At 45.7% G+C, this 20,621-nt stretch overlaps 1 protein-coding gene across 2 annotated transcripts in view; it reads left to right on the top strand.

Annotated features, from left to right (window-relative positions):
* Positions 1-20,621, top strand: part of vps54 (VPS54 subunit of GARP complex) — a 79,178-nt gene that overhangs the window by 41,319 nt on the left and 17,238 nt on the right. The window contains exons 9-14 of one of the 2 annotated variants that reach the window (XM_055638868.1): positions 85-192; positions 3,040-3,095; positions 5,517-5,613; positions 7,038-7,375; positions 10,242-10,383; positions 18,129-18,310. In XM_055638868.1, the coding sequence (XP_055494843.1) occupies positions 85-192; positions 3,040-3,095; positions 5,517-5,613; positions 7,038-7,375; positions 10,242-10,383; positions 18,129-18,310 (923 nt within the window). The remainder of the gene's footprint in view (positions 1-84; positions 193-3,039; positions 3,096-5,516; positions 5,614-7,037; positions 7,376-10,241; positions 10,384-18,128; positions 18,311-20,621) is intronic. The other variant, XM_055638869.1, reaches the window with a different exon arrangement.

Here is a 20,621-nt window from a genome sequence, read left to right on the forward strand (position 1 = left end):
AAGCAAATAGTCCAGAACAGACTATTTTCTGCGGCCAAATTATACATCTTATTGATTTTTTTTTGTACGTACTATTTCTTAAAGGAACGGTTGATATCTTTGGTTTTTGGGCTCCTCAGACAAAGAAAGCTAGACTTTCTGGATATCTATCATGAAGAAATGATCATTGCTGCAAAAAATATTATTAAACAGGTTGGTTTCTCTGGTATTTCCATAGTACTTTTTTGTGTTGTCCTGTACTGAGAACTGTGGCTTTGAGCTTGGTATAACTTAACTTAGGTAATGTATTAGGCAATGTAAACCTGATGCCTTGTACAAAATGTCTTCTCCATAAAGTTGCCAGTATGGGCATCTCTTTTGCCCGCGAATAGAATAAATAAATATTAAATTTCAATGAACTTTAATCCAAAAAATAAAACAAAGGTGAATCAAAATATTTGCGTTTAATTGTGGCTGTTTGTATCTAAAGCTGCTACTTTAGACTATAGAGATACAGTTTAGTAACAGGCCCTTCGGCCCACCCATTCCGCACTAACCAGAGATCACCCCGTACAATAACACTATCCAACACACATGGGGCAATTTATAATTTTACCGAAGCCAATGATCCTACAGACCTGCACGTCTCTGGAGCATGAGATGAAACCAGGAGAAAACCCACACGGTTAGAGGGAAGAACGTGCAAACTCCGTACAGACAGCACCCATGGTCAGGATCGAATCCGGGTCTCTGGCGCTGTAAGGCAGCAACTCTACCGCTGCCCCACAGTGCACTATTGAATTGGGTTTAATGTGTTACTAAAACCACTTTCAAATCATAGGTCCTGCCCTAAAGATGTCAAGCTAACAGAAGAGGTAATATTTAATAAAATCAATTAATGGATGAATAGTAGGTTACACAAAAAAGCTGGAGAAACTCAGCGGATGCAGCAGCATCTATGGAGTGAAGGAAATAGGCAACGTTTCGGGCCGAAACCCTTCGGTTTCGGCCCGAAACGTTGCCTATTTCCTTCGCTCCATAGATGCTGCTGCACCCGCTGAGTTTCTCCAGCTTTTTTGTGTAACCTTCGATTCTCCAGCATCTGCAGTTCCCTCTTAAACAATGGATGAATAGTGTTGACAGCTGGCATATTAACCAAATATATCATCAGATTATTGAGGCAATACATGAATTGCTGTATTCTGTATAGAATCCCAGACACACTGATGGTGTTGTGATTGCTTTTCATGAAAGGGGTAAAAGGGGGAATAAGGGAACTGAAAATACATTAATTAAAGGTCATGTAATTAATAAGATGGAACTCAGCTGGGTGAAAGAAAATGGTATTTTTCTCTCTCTTATGTTCCCCCCAATTACTTTAAATCACTGCCCCCCTGGTTATTGACCCCTCTGTACCCCATCTATTTTCTACACCCCAATTCACTCTCCCCTTGGCTCACTCTATTAGAATACAGTGCCCTCCATAATGTTTGGGACAAAGACCCATCGTTTATTTATTTGCCTCTGTAATTTGTAATAGAACATTTGTAATAGAAAGATTTGTATTTTGTAATCGAAAGGTTTGTAATAGAAAAAAAATCACATGTGGTTAAAGTGCACCTTGTCAGATTTTATTGAAGGGTATTTTTATGCACGAACATCCTGGCTCAGGATTTAACGGCCTATTGTACGTTAAATTTCGGCTCTCCACCCAGTTGTAGAATTTTGCTTTTGTTCTTTGACCTGAAACATGAATTCTGCTTATTTTCATGCAGGTGCAGCCTGACCTGCTGTTTTTAAATTTAGATTTCCAACGTCTGCATTTAAAAACAAAAATCACTTGTTGAATCCCCGGTTACTTTCTCATGAAAGCTAAACCTGAAGAAGCTCTACATTGTGATGCGATTGCAGTCTCTCTCTCTCTCTCTCTCTCTCTCTCTCTCTCCGCCTTCTCTGAAACGTTAACTCTCTTTATCTTCCCACTGATGAAGCCTGTCTTGTTATATAACCTTGCTTTCTATTTGTAGTTTGGATTTCCCTTTTATTCTATCAATTCTCCCTTCACCTTAAAGCTGCGTTCATTTAAAATTCTTCCCAGCCCTGCTGAAATATCATCAACCTGAAATGGTAACTTTCTTTCTTTCCACAGATGCTGCCTGAATAGCTGTTTAGCTTTTCTGTGCTTGTTTAGGAAGCCACGGGGCCAGTCTCGGCTTGTACATGCTAGAATTTAAAAGATTGAGGGGGGATCTTATAGAAACGTACAAAATTCTTAAGGGGTTGGACAGGCTAGATGCAGGAAGATTATTCCCGATGTTGGGGAAGTCCAGAAGAAGGGGTCACAGTTTAAGGATAAGAGGGAAGTCTTTTAAGACCGAGATGAGAAAATCATTTTTTACACAGAGAGTGGTAAATCTGTGGAATTCTCTGCCGCAGAAGGCAGTTGAGGCCAGTTCATTGGCTATATTTAAGAGGGAGTTAGATGTGGCCCTTGTGGCTAAAGGGATCAGGGGGTATGGAGAGAAGGCAGGAACAGGATACTGAGTTGGATGATCAGCTATGATCATATTGAATGGCGGTGCAGGCTCGAAGGGCCGAATGGCCTACTCCTGCACCTATTTTCTATGTTTCTAACATGACATACAGTGACAGTTAGGAATGACACTTAAAACATTAAACATTAATAATAAAACATTATTGATTAAACATGTGAATTAAATATAACACCAGAGCAAAAGGAGGCTACACTTTTTTTATGTCTGGCTGTGATTCAAAGAGTTTGTGGCCAGGGTGAGAGGGGTCAGAGATGATCTTGCCCGCTCGCTTCCTGGCCCTTGCAGTGTGCTGTTTGTCAGTGGAGGGAAGGTTGCAGGGCTGAAGTACCGTAGAGCTTCTATATTTGATGTTTTTATTTGCTACTATCCATGTTGTGGAACCTGCCAAGTAAAGCGTGGCAATGTGGGTGCCGTGGAAGTGTTGTGCCTTCACCAACCCTGCAGCCTGTACGCGCACACCCATCACTAGCTGCCTGCTTCACACTCCACTTTGTGTTTCTTGCAGATTGTGATCGAAACTATTGCACAAATGGAAGAAATAGACACAGACGCTGTGCTGAAGTAAGTTTGTACATTTTCTGCCAAATACATTGATCGGAATAGCTGAGCAATTCTGGCATTGGTTTAAATGCTTTCATCATTACGTATAAACAACCTTTAAAGATAATGGTTTTAAAGATCTTCCAAGATCGAATTGTCATGTGGCATATTTAGTCACCTCTAGAAGCAGCACTGTTTTTTTGTGAGTATGCAAAAAATGCTGGCGAAACTCAGTGGGTGCAGCACCATCTATGGAGTGAAGGAAATAGGTATAGCTATTTCCTTTGGGTTTCGGCCTGAAACGTTACCTATTTCCTTTGGGTTTCGGCCCGAAAAGTTACCTATTTCCTTTGGGTTTCAGCCTTATATTTCCTTCGGGTTTCGGCCCAAAACGTTACCTATTTCCTTTGGGTTTCGGCCTGAAACATTACCTATTTCCTTTGGGTTTCGGCCCGAAACGTTGCCCATTTCCTTCGCTCCATAGATGCTGCTGCACCCGCTGAGTTTCTCCAGCATTTTTGTGTACCTTCGATTTTCCATCATCCGCAGTTCCTTCTTGAACACTGTTTTTTTGTGATACTGGTACCTCTAAAAAGATCAAAACTAAATCTTATCATCGAAACTCCGGCTGGTAAATAATTTAGCGTATATTGTAATCATGTGGAAGTTTTAACATGCATTCATTTAATACATTTTTTAAATGATTTATTACATTAAAACAGAAGAACCTCATTGAAAGGTACAGAATAGTGACAGGGCTGGGTAGAGTGGATGTGGAGAGGATGTTTCCACTAGTGGGAGAGTCTAGGACCAGAGGGCACAGCCTCAGAATTAAAGGATGTTATTTTAGGAAAGATGAGGAGAAGTTTCTTTAGTCAGAGGGTGGTGAATCTGTGGAATTCTTTGCCACAGACGGCTGTGAAGGCCAAGTAAGTGGATATATTTAAGGCAGAGATAGATAGATTGTTGATTAGTACGGGCATCAGGGGTTATGGGGAGAAGGCAGGAGAATGGGGTTAGGAGGGAGAGATAGATCAGCCATGATTGAATGGCAGAGTAGACATGATGGGCCGAATGGCCTATTTGTCTCCTATCACTTATGATCTTATAAGAAATGGGGGATATATTGATGTAAATGTTTGTTGATAAATGTAGCTTATTTTTTAATATGTGTCTAGAAGTGATAAATTACTCTTTGTAAATATTGAGAGTACTAATGGAGGAAGCGTCTTCAAATCCGGATGAATTAATAACTCTGTTTAAATATTCCCAAGCTTTTAAGCCTAAAAAAAACCCCAAGACTCCAATAAGAATTGTCAATGGTTTGCGTTAGACACGTGGCCATGGACTGAATGGTGCTGGGGTGGTGTTACTTCAACCAGTGTAAAGACAAAGGCCAAGTAGCTGCTGTGAGGCACAAGAGACTGCAGGCGGTGGAATCTTAAGCTAAGCACAAAGTGCTGGAGGATCTCTGCGGATCAGGCAGCATCTGCGGAGGGAATGGACAGCCAATGTTTTTGTTTGGGACGGCACCTCATTCTGCTTGTGAGCCTATACCGCACTTCCTATTTCAGGATGGCAATTTTGTCTTTCTTTCTCCTCATTTCTCCCTAGCTGGGCACACCATTCTTCCAATCCGTTTCCCAATCCGTTCCTTTCCCCTTCCCTTTCCACTAATAAATGGATAGGAAAGTTTCGAGGGATATGGGACTAATGTCAGCGCGGGCAAATTCGGTCAAAGGGCCTGTTTCCATGCTGTATGCCTCTGACTCTACTCTCCCACATCTCTCTACTCTCCCATTTCCCTTTCACCCCCCCACCGCCCCTCTTTCCTACCCTTCCCTCTGGCTTTACATTTCACTCCTCTGCTCTACATATCTGACACCTTTTGTCTCCTTTTCACCTTCAGCCTTTGTCACTTACTCCACCTATCTGCCCATCCGCCCCCTCACCTGTATCCACCTATCACCCGTCTGTTGTTGGCCACTAATTCCCAACCACTCCTTGTTCTGTAGTTGTCCTTGCCGTGAAGTTGTGCCGTAACTTAGTAATGCTTCCCATTCCACAGTATTTCTCTATAAAGCTCGGCCAATTGTCACCCAATAATATAACATTAGTAAATTAAGACTCTTATCATGAAGGTTAAAAAAACATCAGTTTGTAGAGATATTGAGGAAACCATCTGATTGTTCCTGGCGGTTACTTCATACCCAACAGCCCTGCATTGTGTGGATGCTTCTGTGGGCTGCAGTGACTGTGGTGTGAAGCTTTGTGCTTCAGCAGTGTTGCCTCGGGTGCTGTTGCTGTTGCTGTACGAGTGGTCATACTGACTATTCACCACCATCTTCCCCAACACCAAGCTGGGCCAAGTTTGTTCAACAGTCACTACTAACCAGCTGACGGGAATCCAAGGGCCACTAACGTGCTGCCTACCTCTTTCAGGCTTGCAGATCAGATGCGAATGCTCAACTTTCCTCAGTGGTTGGATCTTCTGAGAAACATCTTCGCAAGCTTTGTTCATTTTTTGAAACGAGTTAAGGTAAGCCATGCGTATGTTCAGGGTGTTACTGAATCCCACCTTTAACAAATCTGCTGGAAGAAATCACAGTGATGTCGGCATGATTAACATTGGCTGTCTCAGCCACTGTGAGCTGTTGTGAACAGCCCAATCAATGATACGCACTTTGGACACGTACTCATTAGTTTAACTATCGTCGAAACATTTATCAGTGGAATTAATAATTTATTATCTATTGGTTATTTGCATTTTTTCCAATCCTATATTGCTATCATCTGTAGTTTTCATTAGAACAGGTTTAAGGGACTGAAAATGGAATAACTGCTAGCAGTGCTGAACTACTATCTACCTCATTGGTGACTCTCAGACTATCCTTGATCGGACTTTACTGGCTTTACCTTGCACTAAACGTTATTCCCTTATCCTGTATCTGTACACTGTAAACGGCTCGATTGTAATCATGTGTTGTCTTTCCGCTGACTGGTTAGCACGCAACAAAAGCTTTCACTGTACCTCGGTACACGTGACAATAAACCAAATTGTTAACTGGAAATACTTACTTTCATGTAAAATAACAAAGGTTTGCATTTAAATTCATTCATGGGATGCCAGCATTTATTGTCCATGCACTGGTCTATAATTGGTGTATGAAGAAGGCAGTTCAGAGCCAGCCATGTTGGCCCAACTGGGCAAAGATGGTGAATCTTATTCCAGAAGCATGTTTGTGAATCTGGTGAATTGTTAGAGCAAGCCCGTAGTTTAGGCAATAGGTGCAGGAGTAGGCCATTCGGCCCCTCAAGCCAGCACCGCCATTCAATGTGATCATGGCTGATCATCCCCAATCAGTACCCCGTTCCTGCCTTTGCCCCATATCCCGTGACTCCGCTATCTTTAAGAGCCCTATCTAGCTCTATAGACAATCGGTGCAGGGGTGCTCCTGCACCTATTGTCTGCTCTCTCTTGAAAACATCCAGAGAACCGGCCTCCACCGCCCTCTGAGGCAGAGAATTCAACAGACTCAAAACTCTCTGTGTGAAAAAGTTTTTCCCTCATTCTTCATGATTATTAATCTTGGGAGCTTGGGTCAATGGCCCAGGCAGTCTAGCAGAGCTCGATTATGCCCCTGCCCCACTTAGGAAACCTGAACGGAAACCCCTGGAGACTTTGCGCCCCACCCAAGGTTTCCGTGCGGTTCCCGGAGGTTGCAGGTGGTTGCCGGAGGTTGCAGGTGGTTGCCGGAGGTTGCAGGTAGTGGAAGCAGGTAGGGAGACTGACAAAAACCTCCGGGAACCGCACGGAAACCTTGGGTGGGGCGCAAAGTATCCAGAGGTTTCCGTTCAGGTTTCCTAAGTGGGACAGGGGCATTACTGTGCTTTAACCTGACACGGTATCAATAGTAACTAGTGCCTTCCTTTTTATTTCCCCGTGTCCTGAAACGTTTGCAGACAACACTGATCACCATTCGTAGTGTGGTCTTCCTGGTACTGGACAAAAGCCGGGACAAGGGCAGAGAGCTGGACACTATACCCTGTAAGAAAACCTCTGCTTTGGGTCACAATTTGGACACAGAAGTGGCTTACTTGACTCACGAAGGCATGTTTATTAGTGATGCATATAATGAGAAAGAGCCAGCTTCGTCTGAAGTTGAAGCTGAGAGGGCAGCCCTCGCAAACAATGATCCATGCGGCAGTGATTCCGCCTCTGAACTGGAGTGTGGCACCGACTCCTCCTCCTCCAGCAAGGAGCACACATCTTCAGCAATACCAGGGGGACTGGAGATCATGTAAGTACCGTACCACCCTCCCCACCGCATGTGTACATGTATGTGCCTGCAGTGGCTAACTTTGCTCTTGTACTTTCTGTCCTGTGTCTCCGTCTGCCATTCCTGTACATTGAACTCTGTCTGTTTGCATAAAGCCTTGCACAAGAGGTGGTCATTTGCCACACAACATGCTCGAATAACTCAGCGGGACAGGCAGGATCTCTGGGTAGAAGGGATGGGTGACGGTTCTTCAAACAGAGTTAGGGGAGAGGGAGATATGGAAGGGTAAGGTGTGAAAACGCGACATCAAAGGGGACGAAGCTCCTCTTGACTGTACGTTCTTGGGCAGAATCACCACTTCCTTGGCCATTGCACTGCAAATTAAGTCAATTCAATGGAGCCCCTTATTTGTGACGGAGACGCAAGGAACTGCAGATGCTGGAACTCTGAACAAATCACAATCTTCAGGCCCACACCTGTCCCTTCATCTCTGGCCAACAATCTGTGTCGCAAATAATCCCCTTGCTTGTGGTATAGAAGGAACTGCAGATGCTGGAAAATCAAAGGTAGACAAAAGTGCTGGTGAAACTCAGCGGGTGCAGCAGCATCTGTGGAGCGAAGGAAATAGACAACGTTTCGGGCCAAAACCCTTCTTCAGACAAACCCTTGCTTGTGGTCATCTATTACTGCCCATGGTCTGTCTTGCCCTCCTAGGTACCAGTCTTATTTACCCCTCTCCCCCCCCCCCCTACAATCAGTGTGATGAAGGGTCTCGACCCAAAACGTCACCTATCCATGTTCTCCACAGATGTTGCCTGACCCGCTGAGTTACTCCAGTACTTGGTCTTTTTGTAAACCAACATCTGCAGTTGCTTAGATATACACAGAGTGCTGGAGTAACTCAGCGGGTCAGGCAGCATCTGTGGAGAACATGGATAGGTGACGTTTCACAGAGTGCTGGAGTAACTCAGCGGGGGGTCAGGCAGCATCTGTGGAGAACATGGATAGGTGACGTTTCACAGAGTGCTGGAGTAACTCAGAGGGTCAGACAGCATCTGTGGAGAACATGGATAGGTGACGTTTCACAGAGTGCTGGAGTAACTCAGCGGGTGCAGCAGCATCTATGGAGCTAAGGAAATAGGTAACGTTTCGGGTCGAAACCCTTCCGGGTTTCGGCCCGAAACGTTGCCTATTTCCAGAAGGGTTTCGGCCCGAAACTTTGCCTATTTCCTTCGCTCCATAGATGCTGCTGCACTATAACTCAGCGGGTCAGGCAGCATCTGTGGAGAACATGGATAGGTGACGTTTCACAGAGTGCTGGAGTAACTCAGCGGGTCAGGCAGCATCTGTGGAGAACATGGATAGGTGACGTTTCACAGAGTGCTGGAGTAACTCAGTGGGTCAGAGTGCAGCAGGCAGCATCTGTGGAGAACATGGATAGGTGACGTTTTGGGTCGAGACCCTTCTTCATCTTCCTTATTCAGCTTCTGCAGTTTCTTGTTTCTCTCAACTAATCTTCCACCTAGTTTTCAACTTTTTTACAAAGTTGTGTTACAAAAATTATCCTTTGCCCTAAATGGCGTCTTCTCTAGAAATATGTCACGAAAACATATCTTAATGAAGCTGAAGATATCCGTCAAATTGCATCCCTCGAGCATCCATTCAGTACAAATGTGATGATATTTCATGCCCATCCTGAAATGGCCTTGAACCAAAGCAACCGTTGGGATGTGGGGATACCCGCTGTGCTGTTTTGGGAGGAAGACCCAGAGACGGTGGAGGAAGTGCGATATATTTCCAAGAGGGGAACCTCCTGGTGGTGGTGCTCCCTGTGCTTTAGCTCCATAACTCAGCGGGTCAGGCAGCATCTGTGGAGAACATGGATAGTTGACGTTTCACAGAGTGCATGAGTAACTCAGTTGGTCCTTCCAGTTGGGAGAGGCGGTAGGTTTGGAAGGTGCTGTGTGAGGAGTGTTGGCGAATTGCTAGCGCACCCTGTAGATGGTACAGACTACTGCTACTGTGTATCAGTGGGGGAGTGAGTGAGTGAGTGAGTGGTTGTGGACGGGATCTCTATCAAGTGGCTGCTGCTGTTGTTGAAGCTGCTGTGAACCGGGCCAGTGGAGGGAGAGTGTTCCATCACTCTCCTCACCTGTACATGGTGGACGGGCCTGGGGTGCAGGCAGGTGAGTCGGTTTCTGAGCTGATCTTGCAGCCACATTGTGGACATGGCCACTGCCGAGCAGGTGCTGGTCAATGGTGGCCCCCCAGGGTATTGATGGTGGGGGATTCAGTGGTGGTGAGGCCACAATGTCAGGGCCTGCCAGATGGGAAATGGTCAATATCTGCCACCACTGTGGTGTGAAGGTTACTGGCCAGCTCAGGCTGGGTATTGATGGGGGGGGGAGGGGGGATACAGTGGTGGTGAGGAGAGGGTGGGGGATAGGATTTTTATTTACTCCGTTTCAGTTCAGTTTATTGTCACGTGTACTGTAGAAAGCTTTTGTTACTTAACCCATCTTGGTCCGTTGACCATAGAAGTGCACTGTATTCCTCATCATTTGTGGGGTGGGTGCGATGTGAGATCACTGCGTAGACACACTTGTTTGCACTGACATTTGGAGAACGTGTGCGCGCAGAGTTGCCCCCTCCAAAGAGGAAAAAGCTTCTGGCTGATCAAAGGACGTCTTCCCAAGAAACTCTGAAGAAGGGTCTCGACCCGAAACGTCACCCGTTCCTTCTCTCCAGCGATGCTGCCTGTCCGGCTGAGTTACTCCAGTGTTTTTTGTGTCTACCTTCGGTGTAAATCTGGATCTGCAGTTCCTTCCTGCATATTCTTTGCGTTACTTTGCTGAAATAGTTTCTGAAAAGTTTCAATAAGTTCCAGTTGTGATTTCAGGATGAGTGAGGAGTTGCGGCTGACAGAGTTGGAGCTCGGCCGGGTTGCCAACAATATTCAAGAGCTGCTGTACGGTGCGTCTGACATGTGCCATGACCGCTGTGTCAAGTTCCTCATGGCCAGAGCTAAGGTAAAGCCCTGTGTCAAAGTGTTGCCACTTTGGCATGAATGTGATCCTTTATCCATTTATTGCCATTGGCATTTCCTCCACACGGTGAAACAAATGTGCTCTTCATTGCAAACTTTCATGAGGAGTTTGTGGTCTTAGCCTTCTTTCTCTTTGAAGTGTTAAACTTTCTGGACTTCTCCCTTACAAGGGCCTCTTTCCTCGTCAGTGATGCAGTTTTATGAAATCATTTCCTCAACTCTCTTACATTCCAGCAAAAAGATTGTAATCATCTTCTGGCGAAACAAAATCTAATTGTGTATGCAGACTAACTGGTTTGTTATTTATTTAAGTGTGAGTTTGATCAAGGAGCTATTTACATAAAGCTCCAGCAATTGAAATAGTGGGTCAATAATTAGCAAAGCCTGCGCATCTCATGTAAATATTTGGACTTCAGCAAGTGTCTCAGCCTTCCAGAGCACAGAGCCGGTAGAGGCAGTAGCTAGTATCTTTCACCATTGGTGAGAAATGGTGCCTTGTGTCAGAATGAAAGTCTCTTACAGCATTTGGCCAGCTAGTTGAAACGTCTGAGTTCCCGGAATACCGGGCCGGATACAAGAGCAATGTTGCACCATTTTAATTACATGCACGGTTGCCATAACCATCTATTACTGTTTACTTTGCCCCGCCTCGTATGATCTGGCGAGTGACACGTGTGATAGTTTTGCAGGATTAGGGGGCGAGTGCAGATCAAAGTCCAGAGATTTACCCTGGCACTGCTTGTTGCCACCTGACACTGGGTATAACACAGGCCAAGGTTCGGACAGCTGCAGTGTGGGACAACGCTGAGTTAGTGGCAGACGCTGATTTGTATTTGTACTTGTTCCCTGTTTTATACAGACTGTCATTCAGCTGGCACATGGGCAGAGAGTCACCAGGACACCAGAGTCCGAGCTGCAGGGAGAGTTGGGCAGGCTAGGACTTTATCCCTTGGACTGCAGGAAGCTGGGGGTGATCTTATAGAGGTGCATAAAACCATGAGGGGTATGGATGAATAGGGGAATCAGGAACCAGAGGACATGGGTTTAAGGTGAGAGGGGAAAGATTGAAAAGGAACCTGAGGGGCAACTTTGTCCACACACAGCATGGTGGGTATGTGAAATAAGCTGTCAGAGGAGGTAGTTGAGGCATAAAACAATATTTAAAAGGCATTTGGACGGGTCCATGGATAGGGTAGGTTTAGGGGGATATGGGGAAAACACAGGTAGCAGGGGCTAGTGCAGATGCTGTCTTGGTTAGCATGGGCAAGTTGGGCTGAAGTGCCTGTTTATCAGCATCAATTCTATACACATACAGAGGTCAGTAGAGAAAATAATGTACATTTCTGCCCATAATATCCAAGATACTTGCGGATGCCAGAACTGTGGATAACCTCCAGATACAGATATGCCTCCATATTCATCCTTGTCGATCTGGGTGGGGTGTGCTGATGTAACAGTAGTATACACATATGTATATAGGTTTGAGGTTTACAGTGTTGAACGGGTTAGTGTGTTGTATTTGTCAGATATAGTGGTGCTGCCACAGATGCCCTTGTGAAGATTCTACTCAGACTTTTCTTCCTTTCATTTCCTTCCTCCTTAACTGACTTCCTGGACTGATCCTCCTTGTCCCTGAACTGTGTAAGTGTTGCACATCTTAATTAACATTTTCTAATAAGAAACTGAAGTGTTTCAAGTGAAAAATAATGAATAGACAGCTCTGAAGATTGAATTGAGTTTGCTGTCATTTAGTAATTGGCGTCAAGTGGCCCAGAAGAAGGTGAATGTTGTCATTAAATTCTTCCATCATCCTAAACAATCTAGGTTGGTAACGAAGGGCAGTGTTCAATTTGGGGTTATGTGCCAACCCAATACACTTGTTCAAGATTGGCACGTCATTATTTAAATTATGGCATTCTACATCTGAAGAATTCACCGGCTTCTGTGCTCTGTAAATGATATTAAGTGTTTGTACATCACATGGAAATGAGTGATCTCATTGGGAACTCCATTGTGGAGCACGTACTGACAGGAGTCATTAGCATAACGTAAGAAATAAATACAGTGTCTTTATAAAATAGTTAATGTTAGTGGCGTGTGGACTGGGAGTTAGGAAGCTGAGGGTCTCGGGCACTGGGTAACTCGGGCTGTAAGACTTGGTCAGGCTGTGGACTGGGAGGTGAACTGACCAAGTGATTTTTGCCCACTGGTTGGCCACCTTGCAATGTGTTTGTGGATTTGTTCAGTAAAGGGCCTGTCCCACTTGGGCGTCATTTGCACGACATCATTTACGCATCACGACGCACGTGATGCGCGCGTGGCGAGACGTGGTGGGGTCGGCGCCCCAGGATTTTGGGATTCACGCTCTACGCAAATGACGCTCTAGTGGGACGGGCCCTTAACAGCCACATGCTCAAGCCTGGCTGTGACCAGAGATTGGACCTGGCGTTAATAACTCACAGAGTCACAGCGTACAATGTGGAATTCCAGTTAGGTTCAGCAGGAACAGGGCTGAAAATGTACGGGCGGCATCACGTGGAACCTGCTGAGGGGCTTTCATCCCACAATGCTGGAGAGAAACTGGTCAAGCAAGGTCTTTGGTGAAAGGAAACATAGAAACATAGAAATTAAGTGCAGGAGTAGGCCATTCGGCCCTTCGAGCCTGCACCGCCATTCAATATGATCAAGGCTGATCATCCAACTCGGTATCCTGTACCTGCCTTCTCTCCATACTCCCTGATCCCTTTAGCCACAAGGGCCACATCTAACTCCCTCTTAAATATAGCCAATGAACTGTGGCCTCAACTACCTTCTGTTGCAGAGAGTTCCAGAGATTCATCACTCTCTGTGTGAAAAATGTTTTTCTCATCTCGGTCCTAAAAGATTTCCCCCTTGTCCTTAAACTGTGACCCCTTGCTCTGGACTTCCCCAACATCGAGAACAATCTTCCTGCATCTAGCCTGTCCAACCCCTTAAGAATTTTGTAAGTTTCTATAAGATCCCCCCTCAATCTTCTAAATTCTAGCGAGTACAAGCCGAGTCTATCCAGTCTTTCTTCATATGAACGTCCTGACATCCCAGGAATCAGTCTGGTTAACCTTCTCTGTACTCCCTCTATGGCAAGAATGTCTTTCCTCAGATTAGGAGACTAAAACTGTACGCAGTACTCCAGGTGTGGTCTCACCAAGACCCTGTACAACTGCAGTAGAACCTCCCTGCTCCTATACTCAAAGGAAAAGAGTTAATGTTTCAGACTGACACGTATCATCAGAATTGGGAGAGGTAACTGAGTTTCTAAGCGGGTGAGGATGATGTGAGATGGAAGCAGGAGGTAGTTGTGTGGCCTGTTGGGGGGATAGTGAGGACCTGGATAGCATAGAACACAGACACAGTCCCCTGGAGCTGTGGTTAGTTTATTCAAGGCCGTGACAGTGTGTATCTGGAGAACCCACTGACACTATCACTTCCCACAGTTCTCTTATGTTCTTGCCACACAATGTTTACAGGCCAATTTGACATTTTTGAAATAATTCATCAGTGATCAATAATTCATCAGTGATCAATCTTCACGTTTCTGTCCCCTCTTCATTTGAAATCCATTCTTCCAAACACCTTGCAAATTGCTGTGAAAAGTGACTTTTGTTCTAGTCACAGAGTGATACGGTGTGGAAACAGGCCCTTCGGCCCAACTTGCCCACACCGGCCAACACTGTCCCAACTACACTAGTCCCACTTGCCTGTGCTTGGTCCATATCCCTCCAAACCTGCCTTTCCATGTACCTGTCTAAATGTTTCTTAAACGTTGGGATAATCCCAGCCTCAACTACCTCCTCTGGCAGCTTGTTCCATACACCCACCCTGTGTGGATAAGTTACCCTTCAGATTCCTATTGAATCTTTTCCCCTTCACCTTGAACCTGTGTCTTCTGGTCCTCGATTCCCCTACTCTGGGTAAAAGACTCTACCCGATCTATGCCTCTTATGATTTTGTATACCCGATCTTTTCCTCTCATAATTTATTGACCTCTGCCTGGTTTACAGTCTCCTCCTATGTTGCTCTTTACTCCAGCTAGCTATATCTTGCAGTCTACTCATCTCCTGAATCCATTTATTGTCTAATAACATTACCTTCTAGTTATCTGCACTATGTTGGCCTCTTTTCCTATCGTGCGTCCCCTGTATTTAAGGTCTTGGGTTAAATATGACTACAAACATGCCCAATATTCATATAACTTGCAGAGTTTACCACATCATGTCCCCTTGTACCAGTTCAGTAACATCCGAGCAGATCTCTTGCCCGAGTCATTTCCCTGTTTCACCTGTACTCAGTGACTGAGCCTGCACAGGCCTCGGATGAAGATTCACTGCCCCTCTGCATGCTAAATGTCTTCTTGCCTCCGAGAACCTCTGATTCATGGAGTAACAGCATCCACCCCATATTCTCTGTCAAGCTCATTAACAATTTGCATGTTTTAATGAAACAACAAAACACCAAAGGACGTGGGTCCAGTCTGTTCAATAAGGAACTATAAACATATAATCAGAATAAAATAAATAATAAAGACATCACGGAAACAGAAATTAAAAACAGACTTCAGTCCAAAAACAAAAATCAAAAACACAATGTGAAGAGAGAGCAGCGGCAGCTAAAGCGTGCCAGCGTCCACTCTCCCTTCACGGCAGCCATCTTGGACACAGACTAACAGGATTACCTTACAGACAAAATAAATCATCCCCCCACAATGGATACCACTGTGGGGGAAGGCACAATGTCCAGTCCCTATCCCAAGTTCACCCCAAGGTCAGGCCTATTGAGGCCACCGCAATTGCCTCTACGGGGGCCTGATGTTCCTGGCCGTTCTCACCGGGTGGTGTTGACCCGGCGTCGGGAGAGTCCTCTCAGCGGCTGGGCCACCTGGAACGGCCGCTATCTAGCTGGAGACCTCGGCTTCTGAAGCCGACAAGGCCACGCCGGCCTGGAGCTCCCAGGCTCCCGATGTTGAAATCGGCGCTGCCCGCTCCGCTCCACAGACCCGCAGCCCGGAGGTGTTGAACTCGGCGGTCTCAGCTCACCAGGGCTCCAAGCGCGTCGATCCAGCGCGGCGGCCCAGGCGAGGCACCGCCCGCTCCGCGATAGCGCTCCAGCGCTGTGCCGCCACCGAGGCCGAGGTGCTGGGCGGTCCCCGCCAGGAAACGGTGCTCCAAGCCCGCTGGTAGGCCACGAGGACGGGTCGACGGGCAGCCCGGAGAAAAAGCTGCCTCACCGACCAGGTAGGGACCTAGAAGTTAAATTAACCCCATCCCCAAGTGAAAAAGTTACTTTTATAACAACTAAACCAGGTTCGCTTCTTAATAAACAGACACCACACAAACTGTTTGGTAGACCAGTTCAAAACTTTACTTAACATCGGCCGATGGAAGGGAGCGAGAATTCCAGCTAAGTGACCAATGTAGACACTCAACTGTCCTCGGTCCTCTTCTCTGAACAACAGAATTACATTGCCTTAAATAGGGTTTTTTTGTCCCCTTAGCACATTCCACAGACATTAATCATGTCAGAGGTACAGGAAAAGGTTTCCACAGATTGCATCACATCAAAGGCCTTTTGTTTACATGGTACAAGATATACTAAAAACATTGGCCATTTGCTTTAGGTTATTTTATTTCCACTTCCCTGGTTTTTCTTTGTCACTTGGTCCCTCATAAACATAGGCCATCTGCTTTATTGCCTCTTGCTTCAAAGATGTGACCAACTATGTCTCTCTTCCTCTATCACCTCCTCCCCCATAAACATTGGTCATTTGCTTTATGGCATCTCACTTCAAAGATTTGACTAGCTATGTCTCTCTTCCTTGTTGTCACTTCCTCACTTGGGAGACAATGTTATGGTATTTATTATCCCACACACTGCAACCTTAGACAAGCCTAATTTGACACTAAATATAAACTGTAAGCTAGCCCTGAAACCTATTTTAATTTTTTTCTTATTTTTGTAATTTTATTCGGCTTCATCCCCAAGATGGCTCCAAAAGGGGATAGAGTGATTTAGTACAGGCAACATCCTAGTTGCCTCCAAATGATTCACCAAAGCTACTCATTAACTCAGTGACGTGGATACAGACGGACATCCTGGTTGCTCTCAACACCAGCAACTTGAATTAGGGGACTGTTTAGAAAATGTACTCCACTTTCAACATGGGTGGCTCCACATAGGCCCCGTTGTCATCCTTCCAATTTGGAAGATGGCAAGCAGTGCCTCCACTTCTTCACCACTTCTTTACCACGTCTTGCAAGACCTTGGAGTTCAGGTCCTTGTGTCCTGGGAAGTAATTGGCCCCTAGGTCATGAATCAAGTCTTTTCCCCGCTCGTGAGAGGCAAAGGGCAGGTATAGCAGAGGAGAAGATGCTCTGTAGGGTGAGGGGGAAAGAGTAAATGATGAAAGTTGGATGATCAGCCATGATCATATTGAATGGCGGTGCAGGCTCGAAGGGCCGAATGGCCTACTCCTGCACCTAATTTCTATGTTTCTAAAGGAACATGGATCCCAGGAGATGCAAGTGCATTCTTTCCAAATTCCTTTGGCAATTGCAATCAGTTGACACCATCTCCACACTTGTCGTCATTTTATATTTAACTTTTCGTCATTTATTCACCAGGCTGCCAAACTATTGTCTCCAACTCCCAACCATTCCAACTCCCAACTCTGTAACTGTAAGCATATATTACCAAATCTGATGCAAGGTGATTGAGCTGAAAGGGTTTCTCTCTTCATAGATACTGTTTGACCAGTGAAGTATTTCCAGCAGGTATACAAAAATGCTGGGGAAACTCGGCGGGTGCAGCAGCATCTGTGGAGCGAAGGAAATAGGCAACGTTTCGGGCCGAAACCCGGAAGGAAATAGGTAACGTTTTGGGCCGAAACCCGGAAGGGTTTCGGCCCGAAACGTTGCCTATTTCCTTCGCTCCATAGATGCTGCTGCACCCGCCGAGTTTCTCCAGCATTTTTGTGCACCTTCGATTTTCCAGCATCTGCAGTTCCTTCGTAAACATTAAGTATTTCCAGCAGTTTGTTTTTATTTCAGATTTTCAGCATGTGCACGACTATATTTTATATCCTTCATTTTTTGTCAAAGGCATTCCTTTTGACATTCTCTCATGAACAGTGTTCCTCCACTCCCTCTGTCCTTCACAGTTCACCATCCTTATTACATTCAACAACCTTCTGAAAGAATGCATTTCGTTGTCTCTGTACTGTACACTGACAATGACAATTAAAATTGAATCTGAATCTGAATCTGAAACCTCCTTTACCTAAACATCTCCTCTTGGGAGAATTTGCTATTAAAAAAAAGACCATTTTCATTTCCTTCCTCACTTTTTGCAGCGAAGTGGCAACTATATTGTTTCTTTTGATTTCACCGGATCCCCCGCATGTGTAACGGCATGTAATGTACCACTGGTGTCACAGTTAATTCCCCCTCCATCACCAGCCTCTGGTTTTCAGCCTTGTTGCTACCTCCGCCTCAGCATCTGATCTGGTCCTCTGCATCTTTATTACAAGCATCTGATCTGGTTTCAGAAATAGGCCTTGTCAGTGAGAGGACAGGATACTAATGGACCTCCAAGGCTCAGTCCATTCTACGAGGTTAAAGTTGTCAATGTGATACTGAGTGTTGGGAGATGGGCATTCACCTCAGCTGTTTATTGTCATGTTTCCTTATCTTGAAGGATGGTTTCCTTGAGAAGCTGAACTCCTCTGAGTTTGTGGCCCTCTCGCGAACAGTGGAAATGTTTGTCCAGGAGACGGAGGTGATTTGCACCAGGCGCAGCATGTCCCTTCGAGGCGCTCTTCAGAGCCAGGCCAACAAGTTTGTCAACCGCTTTCACGAGGAGCGCAAGACAAAGCTGGGGTAAGGCTGGACATTGGGGAAGCCCAGAATGCTCTCGCAGTTATTCCCTGACCAGAACCCTCGGGAACCTGTCACAGTGGAGCGTCTGGTTTTAGACGTGGTCGTAGACAGCTCTGCCTCGCTGCGAAAGCTCACGAAGGCGGTGAATACAAGTACCGAGGGGTCACGAGTTGGATGGAACATGTTCCAAGAGATGAGCACTAGTGCGTACTATTCCACTAATACGCACTAGTGATTCAGCCACTGGGCATCTGATGAGACTCAACGCCAAGAGTTTGAGTAAGAACTGCAGATGGTGGAAAATCGAAGATAGACAAAAAGTGCTGGAGAAACTCAGCGGGTGCAGCAGCATCTATGGAGCGAAGGAAATAGGCAACGTTTCGGGCCGAAACCCGGAAGGAAATAGGTAACGTTTCGGGCCGAAACGTTGCCTATTTCCTTCGCTCCATAGATGCTGCTGCACCCGCTGAGTTTCTCCAGCATTTTTGGCTACCAAGAGTTTAAGTTTATTACTCAGACCCTGTTGTTGTGGACACTGCGCAGCAGTTCATGTAATAGGCCCCAAAACGGCAAATGAAAAGCTAAAATAACACTAAATCTTGGGTTCATGATGTAAATAACTATTAATAGGTACAGAGATCAAACACAAAAAAAAATCTAAATCTTGAAGTGCGCAAAGATAGACTCTGGCATGTTGCTTATTAGAAAAATAAAAACTATTAAAAGAATTAAAAGATGGCTTAAAGCCAAGGCCAGTTGTTTAGTTGTGTTTAGTTCACTGTTACATGCAGCGAGGTACAGTGAAAAGCGTTGTAGTTGTGTGCTATCCAGTCAGCAGAAAGGCCATCCATGTCAAGCCACCCATAGCGTGCAGATATCGACTAAGGGGAATAATGTTCGTGCATGACAAAGTCCAGTGATTTACAGATAGTCCGAGGCTCTCCAATGAGTTGATGTGAAGGACAGTGTTGCATTAAAAGAAGGAACAGTGGACTTACCAAACAAATACGTTGCCTTGTTCTGTCAGAGAGATATCAGAAATAAGGGGGCATTGAGATAGAATGATTATGAATGGGGAGCTGGTACATAATGTGCCCTGTGATTCTATCATGAATTAGGAGCTAGTACATAGGAACATTATGCATTGTATCATTCAAAGGCACTTCATTGCCCCCATTGTCATGGCCCACACAGGCCGCACGTATTACAAACAAGAAAGAGGCCATTTGGGCCGTCACACCAGTGCTGGCATTCGGAGCAACCACATCAGTCTCATTCCTCCACTTCTTTCCCAGTAGTCTGTTCCATCTCACATGCCCCCTTGGCTCACCCTTCTCCTGTCACCGACCCGACTAGGTGGTCACCTACAGTAAAGATGGACACAGAGTGCTGGAGTAACTCAGCGGGTCAGGCAGCATCTGTGGAGAACATGGATAGGTGACGTTTCACAGAGCGCTGGAGTAACTCAGCGGGTCAGGCAGCATCTGTGGAGAACATGGATAGGTGACGTTTCAGAGTGCTGGAGTAACTCAGCAGGTGCAGCAGCATCTATGGAGCTAAGGAAATAGGCAACGTTTCGGGCCGAAACCCTTCCGGGTTTCGGCCCAAAACGTTGCCTATTTCCAGAAGGGTTTCGGCCCGAAACGTTGCCTATTTCCTTCGCTCCATAGATGCTGCTGCACCATAACTCAGCGGGTCAGGCAGCATCTGTGGAGAACATGGATAGGTGACGTTTTGAGTCGAGACCCTTCTTCATCTAAAGTAGAGGGTTAACCCACCACCAGCACGTCATTGGGACGTGAGAGTTAATGGGGATCCGTCTTGGTCACAGGGAGAACGTGCAACCTCCTCACAGTCAGCATCACAGATCTCAACTGCTTGGACTGAGGCTGCCACCCTACTCAAGTTCTATCTGGTGGGCTTGTTGTCCATGGCTGGGCGTGCACTTTGTTTAAAAGGAACAAGTGCACACAGGTGTTGATCAGAGCCTGCAGCCAGGGTCACTGGCATGGTGATGTTGTTTTAACTCTGACTGGTCTTTATTTGACTTGAGGACATTGTCAGGCATGTCTTTCTGCTGACTAGACAGCACGCAACCAAATGGGACTTTGTGAGGGCCGGATGGAACATGTTGGCTGGTTTGTGCAAGTTGGGCCGAAGGGCCTGTTTCCACTCTGTAAGACTCTATGACGCTATCAGTATGGCCTTGATACACATGACAATAAACTAAACTAAACTAGACTAAGCAGTCTGGACTGGAAAATCAGGATCTCGTCTTCTCTCAATGCAGACACTAATACATGCACATCAA

The sequence above is a fragment of the Leucoraja erinacea genome, chromosome 8 (assembly GCF_028641065.1).
Source record: "Leucoraja erinacea ecotype New England chromosome 8, Leri_hhj_1, whole genome shotgun sequence".
Classification (NCBI taxonomy): Eukaryota; Metazoa; Chordata; class Chondrichthyes; order Rajiformes; family Rajidae; genus Leucoraja; species Leucoraja erinaceus.